The sequence below is a fragment of the Ceratotherium simum genome, chromosome 19 (assembly GCF_057802395.1).
Source record: "Ceratotherium simum simum isolate JZ-2026a chromosome 19, ASM5780239v1, whole genome shotgun sequence".
NCBI classification, from domain to species: domain Eukaryota; kingdom Metazoa; phylum Chordata; class Mammalia; order Perissodactyla; family Rhinocerotidae; genus Ceratotherium; species Ceratotherium simum.
The window spans coordinates 30,357,964-30,379,065 of NC_141918.1; the positions used below are offsets into that span (position 1 = coordinate 30,357,964).

Sequence of the window (21,102 nt, forward strand, 5' to 3'; positions counted from 1 at the left end):
AGTGACTGTGGAGGTTGACCTGGAGTGTGTGGAGAGCCAGAGGAAATGAAAGGTCTCATGAGCTTCTTTTGGTTTGTCCATTTGGCAATTCTCCTTTCAGTAAAGATAATGGGGTTCAAAAAGAAATTTGCGGCTTTTCGAAGAAAGTATGAAAACTGCTCAAGCACTCATTCAGTCAGTCTGCCAATAAATATTAATGAGGTGCCTTTTATATGCCGGGTACTATCCAAGGTGCTAAATAGTATCTACTTTTTCCGAGTACCCAGATTTAAGTATTTTCGTAGAGAATCTGCTCCATAATCCAGAATTTTATGTAAGCTACACAAAATACGTGTTATGTGCACTTTTGGGTCTGTTTTCTAAATCATTGCTAGATAGTTCTTCTGAATAGGATAGAATGCTCTAGAAAGCAAAATCTCCCTTTGCAATCCCATCTCAAGCCTTCCCCAGTCCTCACTTGTTGCATTAACTCACAAATACATGCTCACTCATGCATGCACACACAGACACGAAATCTAACTTGGGCTTGGGGTCAAAAACTGTATTACTCTTCCATAAGTTCACAACGGACCATGTTTACTTTTCTATCATCAATTATAACTTGTTTTTGTCTAAACCGTTAGTTCATTATATCACCAGAGAGTACAATTAAAAGTTAGGGCCTCAGTGTCTCATAGCATCTTTTTCACAGTTAATGAGGCACGTGGCCTTATAGATTCATGCCTGCAAGCTTATATAACTCACATGCTTATGTGACCATAGCCAGATTTACAACTACACTGAAGATTCTCCCAGGACACCCTTTTTGTGTGTGTGGGAGGCCGCAAGAATTTTGCTAGTTTTTCATGACAGGGCTGATGAATCTGATGGCCATGACCTATCTGAGTTCTACGTTTATATAAAGCGTCTGCGCCTTTATCCTAATGTAGTGGCGCTGGGATCTACTTGCCAATGTCAATTTGCATTATAGGTGTGGTTACTGCCTGGACAAGCTCTGTGAAAAAGAGAAAGATTGCAGAGTTGGCTTCATCTCAAATGTCTGTGTCTGATTCACAGACATCTGTGTCTCCCTGAGAAATAACTTTTTCACAGAGCTGTCCAACAGAGGAATAAACCACTTCCTATGGGATTGAACCGCCCCCCCCCATGGGAAGTGGTCAGGCAGAGCCATTTGTCAGGGCTGTGGGGAAGGTGTTCCAGCACTGGATGGGGAGGTAGAGCCTTCCTGAGATTTGAGGACATCCCATTTATGATGGAGGTAACCTCCGGTCACACATGCTTACTGTAAAATGACTCCCAGAGAGGGTCTGCCATTTCACAGTGAGCCGTTTGGAGAAGCCAAGCTTTGGGTGTGTTCCAAAGTAGGATCCAATGGAAGACGTTTGTGTTGGCCTTTGCAACAAGCACTTAGTGCATGAAACCAACTCTAAGTCTCAGGTCACGTGGTGGAGCTACAGAGCAGAGCATGGTGGGCTGGCAGCCTAGAGCAAGTCTGAGTGGTATATTTACACTTTTTGGACAGAAAGCTGCTGCTATCCCCACACTGTCTGACATCATTATTTAATCGACTACTGAGCCAGCTCTTGGCTCTCAGATGTGTCTCCACTCCTCTGGTGCCCCCGTCCTCTCAATATCAACTCCGGGTACAGCTCACTGACCTGGAGGAAAGTGGCATTCTTAAGCTCTGCTTGCTGTCTTTTCCTCTGGAGGAAGTCAAACTCAGTGCTAAGCGTGAGCAGAACACCCAAGCTATTTATGTAGGATTTTGAAAAGCACAGGTCTGGGGCCTTGCTTGGGAAAGCAGAGAATGAAGAAAAGCAAATCCTCCTCTAAAAATGTGCTTTTGCCCAGAACTGCTTCTAAGTTAGGGAAGTTTCCTGAAGTCTGGGAGAGCTGGAGTGAGTGTTCTTCTCAAGTACAGCGTTTGGTGAAGTCCATGTGTGATAATACCACTGTAACCACAAAGGAATTTACCACAGGAAGTGTCCCAGCTGTTGCTGATTAGCATTAGAACGAATTACACAAAGCAAATTGTTAGCAGACATGTTTCCATAATATTTAACCGGTGGCCATAAATAGGAGCGATTCTCTTTCAAGTAAATGCTAGATTTCCAAAAATCCAGCTTCTAATTGTCCGTGAAGGAATTGTCTTCGATTAGGATAACGATTGGAGAGAAGGACGCCCTAGATGCTGAGGTTCCCAGGGCTGGAAGCTCAGGTGCTGTATGTGAGTGTAGCAGGGCATTGCTGCTGGGGTGACATTGCAAGATGGAAACAGGAATGTTTGTACCTCTAGATGTCTGACCATCTGCTGGATTCACCTCTGGGTTCTCAGCATGGTCTTCTCATGCCACAGGGAATATGGTCGTGGCAACAGCAGCAGAGCTGGGCAGCCACTCAGCTCTTGGAGTGTTTATGACAAAAATAAACCACACCCACAGACAGGTTTTCACTCCTCTCCTTAACAAGATATTCAGTTTTTAAAAAATCATCTACTCCTTCACAATCCCATGTCTTGTTATCCGAGGTTTAAAAAAAAATGTGAGTCAAAGCTCCTCGTGCTCTAACCCCGCTGGAGAAGAGTTGTAAAGTGCCCAGTCAGAGCAAACATCGGACAGCATGCACCTTCTCACACGTATGAAAACCTGGCTATTTCTTTAGAAAGAAAGCAGAATGTTTCCATTTTTCAAGACCTTCTGACAGTGACTAAATTTGAGTCCCTGATCACCTCTTGATATTTCCAGTTATCTCAGAGATATGATAAAATTCTCCTAAAACAATCAAAAAATAATTTAAAAAATAATTTTAATTAAAAAAAATAAGAAATATTCCATACAGCACATAAATACAAAAATAGGTTATTGCAGCTTTAAGGGTTGGGACTATTAGAAGAGGTGCTGTTCTGTTGTTTTCCTAAGAAATCTATAGTTTTGTCTTCCCTCCCTCACTAGTTTCCTTCTCAAGCAAATCAACCTTAGCTCAGTATTCCTTCCCAATGTATTTTAATATTATATTTGATTCTCCTGAGAGCTCTTCACTCTTTTTTTCTGCTGAAAGGAAATAAACTTGTCAGCCCTGGGAGCCCCGTGTATGCACTAAGAAGGCTGTTCCCTGCCCAGTGGGCTCCCTGGCTAGGCCTCTCCCCTCAGCCACACGTTAGCTTGGGACATCCAGTCAGCACCTGAGGGGGGCAGGCCCAGAACCCCAGAGCCGTCCCCCAGCTGCCACCAGGGTGCACCTTGCTGACATTAGCCAGATACCTAGTAGCAACAGCCTACAGCAGGTTTGGCCTCTGTGTTACAAAGCTGGGGAGGTATTTTTAACCAAGCAAATGTAATCGTTGATATACTCCCAGCCACTTCCTAAGCCTCTTCCAACTACACTGTCAGGAAATACACACACACACACACACACACACACACACACACAAAACCCACATCTTCTACCTGAAGTCTTCACAAAGGGAATAATGTGCCTCATGAAATATTTAAAATGCCTTAGGCAATAGAATTGTCTGTAGATTTTTTAAAAAGTCTTTAACAGACAGGCACAATTGGAAATGTTTAGAACATGAACACACACACACTCACACTCTAATTTGTAATTATGCAAAACTATATCATTATTCGCCACAACCTGAAGCAAAGCTACTGCAATGGAATACCAACTACAGTATCTGCCCTAGTGTGAGGCCCCCAGATAAGCTCGCATTTGCACGAGAGGGACACACGTGGCCTGACTCTTTAAGGCCCGTTTAGAGGAAATGGCCTGGCATGTTTCACATTTGCTAAGCTAGTTAGCCTCCTGCTTTGACAAGATTTTTCAAAGGGGTGAAAATTAATTATAATTGCAGTGCTGCTACAATAATTTGGTCGGCTGATTGCATTTCAGTGCAAAAACAGGCAGGGAAGAATTTCCTCCCTGCGTTAGTCTCTGATATGGCAGCATTCATTTTAAGGGTAATGAGATTTTTAAAAAGTCGAACCTCAAATATCATGGCTTCAGCAATCTGTCCTGCTTAAAGTTTAATGCAAAATGAGATAGCACCTCCGTGAGACAGTGAACACGTGAACACTGATCCAGTTTTCTCCTAGACTTGAGATGGGAAAGTCTCTCTCCCCTAAAAACTCCTCAAAATATCTTTGACACTTTTTGGGGAAGATTTTAATTTAGGGGCACCAAAGTTCATGTTTTTGCAGTGAGATAGGCACTAGTGAGAGTGGGTAGGAAGATTTGAAAGACTCTAAACGAGGTACATGTTGGCGGAATAGGCACTACAAGTTTTAGGATTGAGCAAAAATAGTGGACTGAGAAACCTGGGTTGTCGTGGAGTTTTCTGGATCTACTGTTTTCACACTGGCAGTTCTGAATACATAAACTCTCCATGGCTTTTTGAGGGAGATTATCTAACTCTCGACCAGCAGTGAACACTATAACAAACTTTGAGGGACAGAGTCAATATATCACTTCAAAATCTTTTAGACTCTTTCCCAAGACCTGATTCAGGGGAGTTTGGTGAGGTGCCAAAACCAGCAGACATTAAGCTGTTCCAACCTGATGACTCAAGCTCAAGTCAGGGGGAAGTTTAAGACTTTCTCCTCCTTCCCTTCTCTGTCATGCTTTAAGTCCAGCCGCTATTTGTGTGTCTAAAAAGGCTTTTGCTAAGATGTGCTTTCTCAAATATCACTCATCAACGTGGATCTAACAGCAGGGCGTGGAATGTTTCTTATCGTCTTCATTTAAATTCTAACTGATTTACAGAGGGTCAATATGCAAATCTACCCAGGGCTGCCCACAAGTTTGTACAGGTCATGTCCTGCACAAGGGTACCTGGTTGAGGGGTGATGGGGCTAAAGTCCCACCCTGCTCCACTCACCCGAGAGACCCCTGCTGAGGCTGCATCTGGGAGGAAGGTGTGCATTTTCTAATTTGCATTTGGGCCAAGGGAGGCTCTGAGTTTTCTTTGATCCTCATCCTCCCAGACATCGCAAAGTCTAGTATTCATTTCCTCACCTCCAACACAATGGATGTTTTTTAAGTAAGAGGATATGCCCATGGCAAAGGTGAATTCATTTTGAAGATATGTTTCCTAATCAGTGAGAGAGAAGGAAAAAAGGAGAGAGGGAAAGAGAGAAAAGAAAAGGATAAAAAGAAGAATGGAGACAAGATTGCCCTTCTGCCTAGTGAATTGTAGATTCATCGTCCTTCCCTGGACATAGCTGCAGAGGGGTAGAAAATCAATTTTTTTCTATTACTCCGCAGTGAGGAAGGAAAACCTATTTGTAAATTGAATTAAACCCAATAATAGCATGTCTGTGTATTTGTTCAGGACTAGAAAAAGTAGCCACAGATACAACTACATAATCCAGCAATGTAACTAGAAATCAACACTCTCCCATTTCAAAGATTAGTGGAGACATTTTTCTTCTTCTTTTTTAAAGAAACACTCATGGCTAAATGTCACTAAGACTCTTCGGCGTGCCAACACATCAACACCTCAGTAAGGACTCTGGAAGGGAAGGAACTCCAAAGCCCCATCTGGGAAGAACATACTTCCAAATTCTTGCCTTCGCTGCTTGTGCATCTCAGTCATCAATAATGATTGGATACGAACTAGAACCTTCTAGAAGACAGTTTCTTCTCAAGTTACAATCTGTGGTGCTGACTGTGGAATAAATTCCCTATGTCTGTGTAAGCTAGATCTCATTCACAGAAACCCTAACCCATCTACTGAGTACCGAATTACCAGGCTACTGCAGTGAGGGTCCTGAAATTTCATTAGCAGTCTGCCCTCTAGTGGGGCAACACAGTACTTCAGATAACTAAGACTAGAAAAGATTTTTTTTCCTCTCTTTCAGAGAGCAAAAGAATTCAAGTTTTCCAGATAGTGCAAGGTGAGGCGTTTATCCTCAGAAGACAGCTTCCAGAGCTGAATCAAACAAGGCTCACAATGACAGGTCGCCGGGTCAGAGTTAAAGACAGGTTGTGCTGTGGTGGGTGTCCCTGCAGAGCCTGCAGAGACAAAAGTCCTTCTCATATCTTTTGAGATCCTTCTCCTTGAGCGATGGCATCCGGTTCCCCATTCTCTCATTATAAAAACAGGACCCACTCTAAGAGCAACCAACCTATCAAGAATGTTAAAAACAATAGGCTTTTTTGCAATTTTTTGGCAAATCATTAATACAGAGGAGCCTTTCAAAAGGGCCATGTTGAATTTTTTAAAAAGCAAAGATGCACAAGTTTTATAAAAAGACCAAGTCTTTGTGGCTGTTATTTTTAAGAAGAGAATCTATTCTGTGATGGTGGCTGGATGTTGGTAAGGCAGAAGATGATCTTGAGATCTCTTATCTGGATTTTGCTTCTATCTTCTCAAAACCTTCAGAACTTGGCTTGCTTCAGCTTATCAATATGGTAGCAGAGTTTCAGCGCAGGTCCCAGCTTCAGGCCCAAGTATTTCATGATCATGTCACTCTTCAGCAACAAGAGAGCATTGCCGTCAATCTCCTGGTGGAAGAAGATCAGAAGAAAGAAAACCCAGAAGATGGTCAGAGCAGTCAAAGTGTGGCTGTGGTTAAAGTGTGGTCAGGGGATGAGATAAGGAAATATAGATTTACCATACATATTCTCTTAGTCCCAAGGCAAGATCTTCTTGAAAAAATAAATTAAAGCAAACAATGCTATGTATTCCTCTTCCCATCATCTCCCTGGGGTCATTTGATACACTGGATCTTTCATATTCCTGCTCTCTCCTGATAGAAGGGCCCAAACATAACCCCAGCCATGTTCCCAATATCGCACATATGATTTTATCTCCTTATCCAATCTAGAGCTAACGGAGCAAGATGTGTGCAAGGGACTGAATGTTTGTGTCTCCCCCTCACATTCATATGTCGAAATCCCAACCCCCAATGTGATGGTATTTGGAGGTGAGACCTTTGGGAGGTCATTAGGTCATGAGGGTAGAGCCCTCGGTGAGTGGGATTAGTGTCCTTATACAATGAGAAGATGACAGTCTGCAACCCAGAAGCGGGTTCTCACCAGAAGCAGAACATGCTGGCACCCTGATCTCGGAATTCCAGCCTCCAAAACTGAGAAATAAATTGCTGTTGTTCATAAGCCAGCCAGTCTATGGCACTTTGTTACAGCAGCCTGAACTGACTAAGACAAAGTGTCATCCATCAGACCCTGAAACTAGTGGTTACCTTTCCGTTCCAGGTGCTGGTCTAAGGCCCTGACTTCCATCCATCACTCTAATCTCTTGTTTCTTTTCTTGGTAAGCCTACCTACCTTTAGCTGATTATCAAATTGCTAATTACACTCTATGAGGGATTTCAGGTGTCTTTTGGCCCTGTCAATAATACTAGGTGGCATAAAACTAAATAGTGCACCTGCTTCTATCCTAGGGTTTAGCACAAAGAGCTACGAAGGGAATGCCAATGCCTTGAGGTCCTGGTATTGTTCCCTTTTGTGTCTGAAAATGGTAACCCTCCAGAATGCAGGTGGAATTCATGAACCTAGGAAGGCTAGGTTTCCTTGTTCATCTGTGGTGCTATTTTCAGGTCACTGGGGACAAAGGTAGAAATTTGGAGTGCTCAGATAGGGAGAAGAGGCACAGTTACAAGACTCATATAACTGTGCAAGGGTCACCAGCCCTTCTTACTCATCTATCCAGCCAGCCAGCATTGATGAAGCACCTGCTCTGTGTCACGCACTCTCCACGACCTTGGCAAAACGGCAGAGTGGGCGAATCTCACTCGTGGGCCCTTCCAGGGGCCTCATTGCCTAACGTTCTCACTTCACCCCACCTCCTGGACTTCCTGGACTTCCACCACCTCCTGCCACTCTGGAAGAGAGCCAGACTCCTCCACCCAGATCTGTCTTAGCATAACCCACACTGTGGTCCTTGCTCTCAAGGCCCCACTGTTAGGTGAGGTCAAATATATCTCTAATAAAATGTGAGTGTCGGGTTAGATGAGGATCCTCCCTAGATCTGAGACTATGATTTCCATGACAGAATCACCAAATAAAATAAGAGCCAGGAAGGAAAAAACAATGGTAACCGTGGTAGGCAGAATAATGTTCCCCCCAAGATGTCTATGTCCTAATCCCCAAAACCTGTGAACATGTTAGGTTACCTGGCAAAGGGGAACTAAGGTTGTAGATAGAATTAAGGCTGCTAATCAGCTGACTTTAAAACAGGGAGAGTATCCTGGATTATTGGGGGGAAGGGTCCATGTAATCGCAGGGTCCTTAAAAGTGTAAGAAGAATCAGAAGAACCAAAGAGCTCACAGCCTGGGAAGGACTCTGCCCGATGTTATTCGCTTTAAGGATGGGGTATACGAGCCAAGAAATGAGAGCGGATCAAGATGCCGGAAAAGGCCAGGAAATGAACTCTTCCCTAGAGACTCCAGAAGGAAGTCAGCCCTGCCGACACCTTGATCTCAGCCCAGTGAGACCCTGGTCAGATTCTGACCCAATGACCTGTAAGATAATAAATTTGTGTTGTTTTAAGCTATGTTTGTGGTAATTGGTTATAGCAGCCATAGAAAACTGACATGGTAAGCTTGGCAGGTAAGGTATTAATTCTTACCTTTTTTTTTTTCATTTACCATCCTTATATATTGCAGAATCTCCTAAATAATTATAAGAATACCTGCTAACTGAAGGCTATCTATGGGCCAGGCCCCGAGCCAAACACTTCATACGCATTTTCTCATTTAAGCTTCAAAGTGGCTTAGAAACAGGCACTATTACAGTCTGTCAGGCATATTGTGCGTGTGCTGTAAATGTTTGTCGAATGCACAGACAGACGGACAGATGGCCAGGAAAACAGGCACTCCTGATAAAGGCCAAAATGAGGGAACTGATGGGACAAATATCCCTTAAAAACAAAACTAAGTGGTTGTTCTGCTCTGAGAAGCCTGTGGTTCCGTCTGGCCTCCCTCGAGTGTGCCCCCAGGGCTTAGTTCAGACCCCCACCCCACCTCTGCAGCCTGCAGCTCCCTCCTTCCATACCTCCCCCTACGTGCTTCTCCCCTCCCGGGCCAAGCCCACCATGCGCATACATGCTTTCTGAAGAGCTCCACATGAGGCCCCAGAGCCTGCGGGTCGGCGTCTTTCACGAACCAGACCACGTCCTCCACGGTCCAGGTGGAGGGGTTCCTGCTCCTCGGCCGCCTGGCGTCCTGCCCGTCTGGAGAAGGGCTTGAGGCTGGACGGGTGGGCATAGAGAAGGAGACCATTAGACACCAGGACGAGGACCTCAGCGCCTACCTGGGGCTGCCTGCTCCCCCCTGGCCCTCGAGTCCAAGGCAGTGGCCTGAGTGACCTCCTGTGACAGAGAAAGCCTGTGAGTGGCTGCTCTCGTCAGGAGCCTGGAGCACGGGGAGGCCACTCCTGGAGGCAGACCCTCTCCATGTATGCAAAAGTTCTCTGCTCTCCCAGGGAAAAGAACATTAGGAAATCGATTTCCTTCAACAGCTGAAATTCTGATTCACGCTAGAGTTTTAAAGGCCCCTCCTGCTCAGTTCTATCTGAATGGGCCATGGGCCTCCGGTAACTGGGTACTTGGTGACCAGAGAAAGCTTGCTGAGGTGAATGTCCAAATGGGCCTCTGTAGTGCTGTGAGGCCAAAATGACTTCAGGTCCTCCACTGGCATTACACTGAGACAATAAAGACGCAGCAGAATTGAGGTGCATTTTGGTCCTCGTTCTGAGTCTCTGATGCCTCATCCTCAGAACCCCAGTCTGTGAGGCGTCCATCCCCTGCTCCTCATGTGCGGAAAGAAGACCTTGTCTCACTCAGCACCTGAGGTACATACTGAGTGCCTCCATGGCCGCCTGGTCTGTCAGAGTATGTACTCCAATCCGCCCCACTAGACTGGGAAATCCTGGAGAGCAGAGGGCCTAATCCTGTGCCTGATCCATAGCTGATCCTTGATAAATGATTGGTGCACGAGTTGCAGTGTTGCATAAATGCATTTCCCACAGGGCAGATTGAAACAGGACAAGTGAAGGAGGAAGAGAGTAATGAATCAGATGCCCAGCAATATTTAGGGGTTGACTGTTTTGTATGTCCCAAACGAACTCATCCTCTTTCCCCAGAATCAGCTTCTCCTCTTATCTCTCATGTTTCTGAAACCTCCGTAATATCTCTACCTCCTGCCCCTCATTTGCTCCCCACATTTAATTATTCTGACTCTCTTGGACGGATGCCTCTCACACTGGTCTCCTCCCTTCCAGCCCTGCTGCTCCAATCCGAGAACCTTTTACTCAAACCCCTGCAATGGTTTTCTAATGAGTATCTCTGCCTGGGCTCTTTTCCTTCTAGAGCAAAACTGCCACTGCCTCATGCTCTCCCTGGACCCAGCTCTGTCCGTGCCACTTGTGGATGCCCCCTGCCTATGCACTGAGTCCATAGCTCAATGTCAAGGGCTCTCTTTGGTCTCAATAATATCTTTCCTTCCCAGGTGGAGGCGAAGAGCTTCGGTGTCAGAGAGAAGTAGGGGCAAATCCTAGGGCTGCCCTTTGCTAGTGATTTGACCACGACTCGCCCCATGAGCTGTAAAATGGCAATGCTCTCTGCCTGGAAGGCAGGCGCGAGGACAGAAACGGGCCTGGCCCTATGGCTGACCTGCATCAGGTGCTCCACAGAGGGAAGGAGGCGCCCGGTGCCCTGTCTGCCTCCCCTGCCCTCTTGCACACCCCCATCTGGGCACACTGGTTGTGACCTGGATGTTTCCCAGTGTCCCTTCTTCACCTTTAGTGCCATCGAGTCCATTCCAACTCCTAGTGACCCTATGCACAGCAGAGCAGAACCCCGACCCGGTCTTTCTGCACCAGTCTCGCACCTTCCAGTGCTATGTCAGCAATGCTCCGCTGCTATTCATGGGATTTCACAGCCCATTTTTTGGAAGCGGGTGGCCAGGTCTTTCTTCCTAGTCTGTCTTAGTCTGGAAGCTCTGCTGAAACCTGTCCACCGTGGGTGACCCTCCTGGTATTTGAAATACCAGCGGCATAGCTTTCAGCATCACAGCAACAAGCAGCCTCCACAGTATGACAACCAACAGACGGTGATGTGGTTCCTTGACCGGGAAATGAACCCGGGCCATGGTGATGAGAGCACCAAATCTTAACCCATGGACTGCCAGGGCTGGCTCTCCACCTTTAGCTGCTTCTCTCTAGAAGGCGTTTACCCTCCCTCCTTTCCACAGAAGTTCCACCAGCCATCAAAGCCCAGGTAGACTCCTTCCCAGGCAGCATTTCTGTGTCCTGCAATCTGGATGTCACCTTCCTCTACCTTTAACCCCCAAATCTTTGTTTGTTCTTCTCTTAAGATGCTTTCCACATTCTGCCTTGTGTTACAATTGTGCGTGTACTTGTCTGCAACCTCCAGTTAGATTTTAATTTCTTGAGGATTTTATAAATAGCAGTGGAGCAGTGTCTGATATGCCAGGAAGGTGAGAAGATGGTGCAAAAATACCGGGTCAGGGTTCCGCTCTGCTGTACACAGGGCCGCCGGGAGTCAGACAGGACCCACGATGATCTTTTTCGTCTTCCCCCCATCCATTCCATAAACATCTAGTGAGCATCTCTTTGTACAGGGTCCTGGGCAAAGTGTTTGGTGAAAAATGGGATCCTCTCATTACAAGGTTTATAATCATGGGCTCCTCCATGGCTCTAAGTAAATATATTTATAAATATGGGTTTGACAAAGGTTAAATGAATCAATATACTTTGCAGAAACAGTATGAATAAGTTATGTGTGGGTAATCCTTAATCCTATTTTCGGGCCAGAAAAAGTCAAGGCTCTGAACAATGAAGCAGCTTCCTGTAGAATAATTCTGAATTAGAAGTTGAGAAGCCGTCACTTCCATTTCCCTTCTTTAATCTCAGGGTGCAGCGGTTTTCTGCTGTCTCTGTTTTCTTCTTTTTAATGTGCTTGAGAAGTGCACAGTTCTCCATTAGTGCTGAGAAAAGCACAGCATCACGTTTCCGAGTCTGTCCTAAATACAGAATGGTTTGGTTGAGAATCAGATTTACTTTGCGATTTTCCCTGCCTTTTCCTCATTGGACCTGGAGGGGTCCCCTGAGGTGGTTTGGCACAGGGCATTTTGCCGGGAAACCGTTAATTCACCCCAGGGCCATCTGAATGCTGATGCACGCTTATTAGAGGTGATTTCACTGCATTTGAAGACATCTGCTCTCGACATGGGGACGAGGAATCACGGCAATCAGGTTCGCCTTTGGATTCCGCCCCATCGGAGCTTCGGCGTTAATCAAGGTGATAATAGATGCTCTCATTCCAAAGGCTGAAAGTCTTTGGTGCCAGGAACGATTTTGGAGTGATCAGAGCAGAGGTCACATCTAATTTCCTGTATTTGATGGGAAGGAAAACTACCAGGCCGATTCACAGCACCATCCACGAGAGCCTAAGTTCCTTCCAGCAAGGTCAAGGAAGTACTTTCCCATCGGCCGCAACGTTGGGTTGAGCAAGGGGGCTGGCATGTCTTTATGGAGGAGGCTCTCCAGGTGATGGCTGTGGAGGGAGACAGCCCAGCCGGGAAAGCGGCCTCGCTCCTGACACCTGGTGCTTGCCGGGGGCATTTTTCACTTTCCCAGGATGGAACTACAGCAGCCAGGCCCGGCTCAGGAGCCTCTCCGAGGGGACCTTTTAGTCATACAAGACAGAGAGCAGCAGGAAGCCTGCCACACCTCCGTAGTTGCTCAAGATCCAAAGCACATAAACTCTCTCTAGAAATGGAACTTTCCAGCGGCAGGTTTGTAAAGCTTTTGCAGTGGTCTGTGCTCACAAAGATAATAAATACACTAGCCCCGCCCACCTGCTGTGAAGGTGTCAGGAAGACAGATGGGTCCCCCCTGACACTGCCAGGCCAGCAGATGTGATTGGACAGCGGTAAGACATGATGGATGTGAAAAAATCTTGCTCCTGAAGGAACAGAGCATGCAAAGCGCTGGCCAAATGCCTTTGTGGGAAGGCAACATTCTCCAGCACAGAGAACTTTGTGTATGGTTGTGTCTGTTCACTGTGGCTGCTGGAGACTTGTGAAAAGTGAAACCCAGCTGTGAATGTATCTGTAATTAAAGAAAGTTCTTGTTGTTTCTAAAGCTGAACTCACGTTCACCAAGAATAGTATGACTATGAATCCGTGTTTAAGGCAGTCCAGGACATTTTCACAGCACTTGTACTGCTGTCTGTGAGTCTCTCCCTCTCTCTCTCTCACACATACCCACAAGCACATAGATAACTTCCTTTGCTCATTCATAAATCAGAGAAAACTTTTTAGCTAACAGTAGAGTCATGTAGAAGAATAGATGAGCAATGATCTGGGAGTCAGAAATCTCTACCACCCACCAGCTATGTGAGCATCCCTGTACTTCTCAGGTGTGATATAAGGGAGTTGGGAAGGGTCTCTGGTAGCTGGAGCTCTAAGGTCCCTCCCTCCTATGATGGTGTATAGTCCCTTCATACCACAGGCTGTCCCATCATCGCTGTGTCCATGTGCAAAGCACACTGAATGAAGAGCCAATGGCCAGGCTTCTAGCCCCTTCCTGGCCCTGATCATTCTCTTTGGGCCTCAGTTTCTTCATCTTGTTTCTCAAGAGTATTGCAAGATTCAAGTGAATATGTGGCTTTGGGCTGGAGGCTGATAAGAATGGAAGCCCATCAGTCTCCAAAAGTGACCCCTTGGTGTCCTTCCTCAGGCTGACTATAGGTCCCCTTGCCCTCTCAGCCTCTCTGGTAGCTGGAGCTGGGTTGGGAGGGGAGGGGCGTGAAGGCAAGGGGAGTGTAGATCTGTTCTCAACTCCTTCTAGTGACCTGGTCCTCACAGAATGTATCCTTCCTAGAAACAAGGCCATGCAGAATGTATGAGGTCCCCAGGCTAGCCCACAATCTGGGCAACATCAGGTAGTTTGAAACAGTGTGTTTTCCATTATTTCTATTACAAGAATTTTCAAGACACTAGGAGGTGAGAGAGATGGGAGATAGAAAAGAACCTGACCAATCCTTAGATTTTAATCAGGTTTTTCTTTTATTCCTTCAAGACTGGCTGACATGCTTGTATCAGAAGAAAGGATGCCTCTAGAGACAAGGAGAGACCACAGGCTTGAATTGAAGCCAAGCTGCACTGGATTCCTTCTCTGCCACCACAGACACTGTGACCTCTGGACAAGCAATTTGACCTCTGCCAGGAAGCCTCCAGCCACCCATGCTCCCCACTGCCCCTGCCCGGCCCACTCCTGCTGCCCCTTCCAGCCAGCTCCACTGTCACTTCTCTGGGAAGCCTTTCCTGAACTCCCCAGAGTAGGCTCAGTGACTCCCTCCCTGTCTGATTCTCTCACAGCATCCATTCTTTTCCTTTATAGTGACAGTCACAGTTGTAACTAAGTTTGTGCAATATTGTTAATGTTTGTCTCTCTGGAATTGCACACTATCAGAGAATAGTGTCCACATCTGTCTTGTTCACAGCTCCATCCTTAGACCTGAGAAGAGCCCCTGCCATATTGTGCTCAATAGGTATCTGCTGGCAAGGACTGACCAACATCTCTCTGAGTCTTAGTTGCCTCACCTGTCAAACACCTACCATGTTGTGAGGATTAAATGGGATAATGTGAAACATTAAACAGTAAGAATTAATCAAAAGTAGTTGCTATTCTTCTTATTATTCTATGGCATTCCATAACGGCCAATAGATTCATCTTCCTAAATCTTGTGGCCATCAACTCCCTTCTCTGTTTGGAAATGTCTGGTTTCCAAAGCCCAATCTGCTTGACATGGACCCCAAATCTCCCAGTGTGATTTCCCTCAGTGTCCCTGCACAAACTATTTTCTTAGAATAAATAAACCCTTACCACACCTTCGGTCATTCCACGCCCCCGCCACATAGAGCGCCGTCCCCATTTTTCCTTTTCTGGCTAAATTGTCTCTATCCATCACCCAATACCATATCCTATGGAAGCAAAGTCCAACCCATGGGAAGCATTTGGGTGGTAATCACAACGTCAGATTTACTTTGTTTTTTGATTCTGAAGCTTGGACCTAGTTGTGGTTTGGAATTCTACAGCACGTCCTATTAAATGCAAAAATCAGGAAAGTTTGTTATCCAAAACCTATTTATAACTCTTGGTGATTATATCTTGAATGAGAGACAGGGAAGAGCTCTCAAATTTTCACCTGAGTATCAGCAAAAAACAGAGAAATGTGTCCTGTGAATACATCCCTTCAGAGTGCACTGGCGGAGGTGATAGATACGATATATCAAGACAGCAGGAGGCCAGGGTAAGTATTCACACGAGAGAGAAGGCTGAGAAGTTTGCCGTGTCACCGACACCTACCCTCCTGCCTGCAGCCTCATGCAGCTTTCTGGCTTCTGTGGTTTTAAACCATTTTGATTAGCACCATGGGGGAAAATCCATCTCTATGTCCCTTCCAGGGTTTATGACTTGGGGGAAACCCTCTTAAAGAGGAATGGTTTCTTAATATCAACTGCTTTCACTTGGGATGCAATTTCAGAGCAATACCAAGCAGTTCTTTGGGCAGAGGGAAAACTTAATAGCCCTCCAGATGGCCCATAGCAGGCACTCTGACTGGCAGCCTGGTGACAAATGGCTAAGGAGGCCAGTGATTTTCTCTCCTACTTTAATATACTGCCACTCAATCCAGCATGGTTTATCTCCATGATTTCCAAATGCATTCAACTGTGCAAACTTTGTTCAATAAAGCATACCAAGAACCCCAACTTAAAAATGTGAAGAGGCCCTGGTTAAAGAGAGCAGGGTGTTGGAGTCCTGTCTGCTCCCATCCCCTCTTCCTCGTCCCCTAGAACTTCAGAGGGACCTCCCCCAAGCCCAATGAGCATAGTTTGAAAATCCCTGGGGCAGTTTTGAAAGACACACACTTTGGAGCCAATTGAAGTCAAATCCTGGACCAACACTTGACTGACCTTCTCTTGATCTTCACTTTCTTTATCTGTAAATTGGATATAATAATACCTACTATAATAATAAATTATAAAGCATAACTTATAATAAGTCATAAATAATGTATGGAAAGTTCCTGGCCCATAGTAGGTGCTTAATAAGTAGCTATTTAGTATATGCCTCAAACAAACAAGCCCCTTTTCTGGGGCTGGGGAGGATTCAAACATGAGCGAGAGATCTCACAAAGCTGAGAGTGTGGTTCCTACCCTGGGACAGGGAGAGAAAGTACTAGAAATGAGGAAACAAAGTGCCACAGGAGGAAACAGGAGGGAACGAACATTTCTAATCCGGAGAGGTGGCTGAGACTGCCAGAGGCGTACCCAGTATCTTTTGTCCACTTCTTCCTTTGTAACAGAATTCCTGATTTCCAGCTGGGATCATGGACACTTAGAATTGAAACCACAATTCCCAGCTTCCCTTGCAGCTAGTGGCCATGTGACTAAATTCTTGCCAATGAGATGTAAGCAGAAGTGGAAATCTCTTTTAGAGATGCTGGCACTGCCCTCTGTTCCCCTTATTCTCCCCACCCCCTTTCCCCATCTTGATGCTGAGAATATGCATGGCTGGCTAGCTCTTTCTGGTATCTGTGGTTCCACTGAGCACCCTGAAGAAGGCACTGGTTAAAAGGAATATTTGGGGCATTAAAGATGCAATGTACACCTGAAATTTACACAATGTTACAAGCCAATATCACCTAAATAAAAAAAAAGAGTTAATGTACCTATGAAGGGTGAATAACTTCATTTTTCTTCAGTGTATCACAAAGGCTCAACAATGAGCTTCAACTGTTACATCCTGCAGCAACCTTACTCCAAGGAGGCTGAGTGGCTGTGTGATTTTGAACATCCCACAGCCCTGTGGCGTCCTGCTGATTGTGAATAACTCAGGGTATCAAGCAAAGTTCTCACTAATATTTCTAATTTGTAAAGACATAATCAATATTCAGGATACAGTTAGTGGTTTGCTTGAAGTGGAAGGCAGCAGGCACTGGTGGGCTCCATTTCTCTGATCTCACCTGAGATCCTGAGAGGCAGAAGTCCTCAGCTAGTGAGGCTCTTCTGGGGTGCAACCAGGGCTCTGACAGAGAGGGCTTTCTCGGAGCTGGTTCCCAGTGAGGGTCTGGGCTTCCCCTCGGGCAGATTACTCAGACAGCTGATCAGGGTCTAATTCTAGGAGAACAAAGGGCTGGGGTGGAGATGAAAATGAAGGAGAGGAGGGTTGCTGAATCTAGGATGGGAGAACATCTCAGGGTTCCACTGGAAGGAGGCAGGAAGGGACTGGGGGAGGAGAGCGACCTTGAGACTCCTTTGAAGGTCCTGGATTCCCCTCATCCAGGGGCACCAGATGGCATGGAATGGGACAGACAGTTCTTCAGTGAGTGATAGAAGTTCTTTCCATCCAAATTGTGCCTTTCTCTTACTGTTTGAAACCTTACACTTAAGACACAGGACCTGAGATTTCACCAACTGGAATGGGAGAGTGAGTAAATGTCTCCTTTTTAAAAAGTAGCAACACTGTTAGGATTATGAGTCAATTCCATCAGTGTGGTGTCCTGTGAGCACCACTGTGAGCAAATGGGAATTGGGTCAAGAAGAAGAGGTGGCAAGAAAGAGACATGTAAAGGGAAGAGGGAGACCAGGATGAGGGTTTTGACAACCAGGGGCAACATGAGGACATTGGGCACTGTGGGGGGTGCAGAGATAACGAATGTTTATTGAACACCTACTGTATGCCAGAAATTACACTAACTCTGGGGATAAACCTAGGAAATAAATGCTGCCTCTCATTCACTTTAAGATGCTGGCTTGCGCCAGATCTTGTTCCCTTCTCTTGTTCTTAGAAATCAGATGGAACAATGTGTCTCCTCTCTGGAAAATGGGCTCTGCCCACTCAAATATTCTGCCTGGCCGACGGCTCTGTGTGACAGTGTTGGGAGTGGTCTGAGGGCACCTCTACACTTGGCAGTAGCCCCCACGGCTGAGGGAATCTGTACCCTACCCCTCAGAACTGCCTGCCCCTCAAGGAGCCCCCGCTCGCCTCTCCATTCTCGGCCAGCAGAGGCTCGTCTGGGATGGGTGAGGCTCTTTGAGGGGAGCCTGTGCAGGATCTTGGATCATACATACTAGCTCATCACTGCAGCTTGTCAGGGCTACTGGTGGAGAGATCTGAGGCTCAGAACAGACACGTGGCTTGCCAAAGAAGACAGCCAGCCCACTGGCAGGCTCTAGAGGGGCAGGATGCAGACTCTCTGACTCCTTGGCCTGGGCCCTCCTTTCTTCAGCAGCTTTTGAGTGCAGAGTTGATGGACTGTGATCTGTTGAGGGGTGTGTTCATGCGACCTGTGACTACTAACACTAATGAGCTCTTACTGTGTCCTAGGCCTTGTACTAAATACACATACAAACTTATCTAATCATCCCAACAAACCTACGAGATCGATGCTATTGTTATTACTCCAATTTTACAGGTGAGGAAACTGAGACACAGAGAAGTTCAGGTTTTCAAAAGGTCACACAGTCAGGAAGTGGCAGATCCAGGATCCCAGCCCAGGCAATCTGGTTCCACGTCCGTGTGATTATCCTCCATGCTCTACAGCCTCTATTAACGAAATATTGAAGCTTGAAAATGATTTTTTGAAAAAACATAAATCAGAATGGATGCCAAGCCATCCCTAGAATGACATCACTTTCACACATTGCATCCCACAAGCAATCTTTAATGGGTGAGACAGAAGTAGCATTACAAGCAGCATTGTGGGAATTTTGCTTAACTCTGGTGCCGCCTATGTATTCGAATCCTGCGAGTGTCACCCCCTCTGCAAAAGAAAACTCTTCACCAACATCTGGTTCTTCTTTTGCCTGGCACAGAGCTGGTCTACACCTCTCAGATTCCCCCAGAGTTAAGTATGGCAAACTGGCCAGCTCTTGCCGATGAAATGGGAGTGGATGTGGTGGGCATCACTTGCAGCTGTAGGGCAGTGCACATGCCTTCTCCACTTGCTCTCTCCCTTTCCACCCACTAGATGAGTGGGGCATGGAGGCTGTAGGGGATAGCAGAGCCACAAAATGGACAGAGCCTGGGTCCCTGAATTGGGACTCACCTACCAACTAGGAACACCCACCTTGACTCTTGAACAAAAAATAAACTCCTGTTGTATTTGAGCCACTGTACGTTTTGGAGTCTACTTATTCCTGCAGCCTAGCCTACTCTAATTCACCATTTCCTTTGCTTATGGTCAAAAGTTGAAGTCAGCTGCCTTCAAGAACAACAAAAATCCATGAAGGGACTTGTGGAAACTTCTAATTTCCCCGTGTTCCCATGTTTTAACAGCCACAGCCCCCCCACTCCACCACCACCACATGCGGTGGTCCCAGGGCAAGGGCAGGGGAGGTTAAGTCATGGGGAAGTCAGCACATGAATTACATTACCACATCGGTTTCCTTCTAGAGAGGTCCCGTTTCTCTTAGGGCTGGAGACTGGGGGCCTCAGCCCAGGTGCTGAGGGGCCTCCAGAGGACATGGGGCTGGTGCGGGGACCACTGGTGTTGGTGGCCAGGCCTCCCCCAAGGTGGCCGTCTCCAGAGTTCTGCCTCTTGCAGTACAGCGAGGAGGAGGTGGGCAACGAGCCTCTGTGGCTAAAGGCGGAGGTGGAGGGGTCCACACTGTAGCGGTTCATGCTCACAGGGTTCACCAGGCACTCGTCAGTGGTGACTGCTTTTGCTAAGCAAGAAGGCAGGGCAGAGAAGCAGAGATCAGAGAACAGTTCAAGAGGCCACCTTGGTGCTCAGTCTTGGCAAACGTTTCCCCAGCAGCACAGGTGCCACTATCTGAGATAATGAGGAGGAATGGACCCCACGGAATAATCCCAAATAGCTCGCTTCTCAGCAGATTGAGACACCTGCCCCACCGACGAAGAATATTATAGTAGGGATTGGGAGATGAGCTCCTCTGTGTTCAGAGGAAAAGTGATTGTCTTGGTTATTGATGACTTGGAAACAAAATTCAAGCAAAGGTCTTTCTCCCTCCATGGCTGTGCCCCTCCGGCAGTCTCTGCCAGCTTGTCTGAATCTCCCTGCTCTCTCTTCTCTTGCCCACCACCACTGCCTCTCTCACCTGGCCCGGGATTCCTGGGAGAGATCCAGCAGGAGTCCCAATGGCCCAGAGTTAGGAGAAACAACTTTGACCCGGGTTGGTGACACAGGTGTGATGGTGCTTCCTCCCCACACTTTTAGTCTCAATACCCATGAGGACACTAACCCTCCAGCAAAGCTAACAAACTGGGGACACAAATGCTGATTGGGACAGTCCCAGGATCCTCCCCAAACCCTGCAGGTGAGAGAGAAAGAGCCAATCTAAACTGTAGGGGGAATAGAAGACATATAGAGTCAGCCAACCTCATCATCAGCTCCCTCCTCCAACCCCCACAAGTAAATCAGGCCTTTATACACTTTTAAAGCTCAATCCTACAGCCTATTGAACTCTGCCTGTAAGCTATACCTGTGGCCAAATGGTATGGGGTGTTTGTTTTGTTTTATTTTTAAAGACAAAGTCTAGAGGAATTATGGGGATAGAAAGAAGAGGGAGGGCCGGCTCTGTGGCTTAGCGGTTAAGTGCGCGCGCTCTGATGCTGGCGGCCTGGGTTCAGATCCCGGGCGCACCCCAAGGCACCACTTCTCCGTCCAGCGTGAGGCCGAGTCCCACGTACAGCAACTAGAAGGATGTGAACCTATGACATACAACTATCTGCTGGGGCTTTGGGGGGAAAAAAATGAATAAATAAAATCTTTAAAAAAAAAAAAAAAAAAAAAGAAAGAAGAGGGAAAATATTCTAGTAATTCCTTGTCTTCAGTCCCTCCCACTCCAGACAAGATCATATCTGCCTACCCTCATCAATAATCATCTATATACTAGACATGATCAAAACAGATCTTGACATCCCCAAAGAAGACGTACTAGAGTAACGAAAACCAATAGATCCTCCATGGTTGGCAATAGGAAAACACATTTGGGGCCACAAGATCCAGATATTTTCTTTATGTATGGATTCCTCCCATAATATAGATACTGAAAGATTAAGATTTGATTTTCTTAGAGGAGCTA

The 21,102-nt window shown here is 46.4% G+C and overlaps 1 protein-coding gene across 2 annotated transcripts in view; it reads right to left on the minus strand.

Annotated features, from left to right (window-relative positions):
* Positions 1–3,344: 3,344 nt before the first annotated feature.
* Positions 3,345–21,102, minus strand: part of SCML4 (Scm polycomb group protein like 4) — a 64,039-nt gene continuing 46,281 nt past the window's right edge. For both annotated transcript variants that reach the window (XM_014781146.2, XM_014781145.2), the window contains 3 exons: positions 19,432–19,722; positions 9,067–9,212; positions 3,345–6,504 (listed from right to left, as the gene is read on the minus strand). In XM_014781146.2, coding sequence (XP_014636632.1) covers positions 6,379–6,504; positions 9,067–9,212; positions 19,432–19,722 — 563 coding nt within the window. In that variant the 3' untranslated portion in view covers positions 3,345–6,378. The remainder of the gene's footprint in view (positions 6,505–9,066; positions 9,213–19,431; positions 19,723–21,102) is intronic.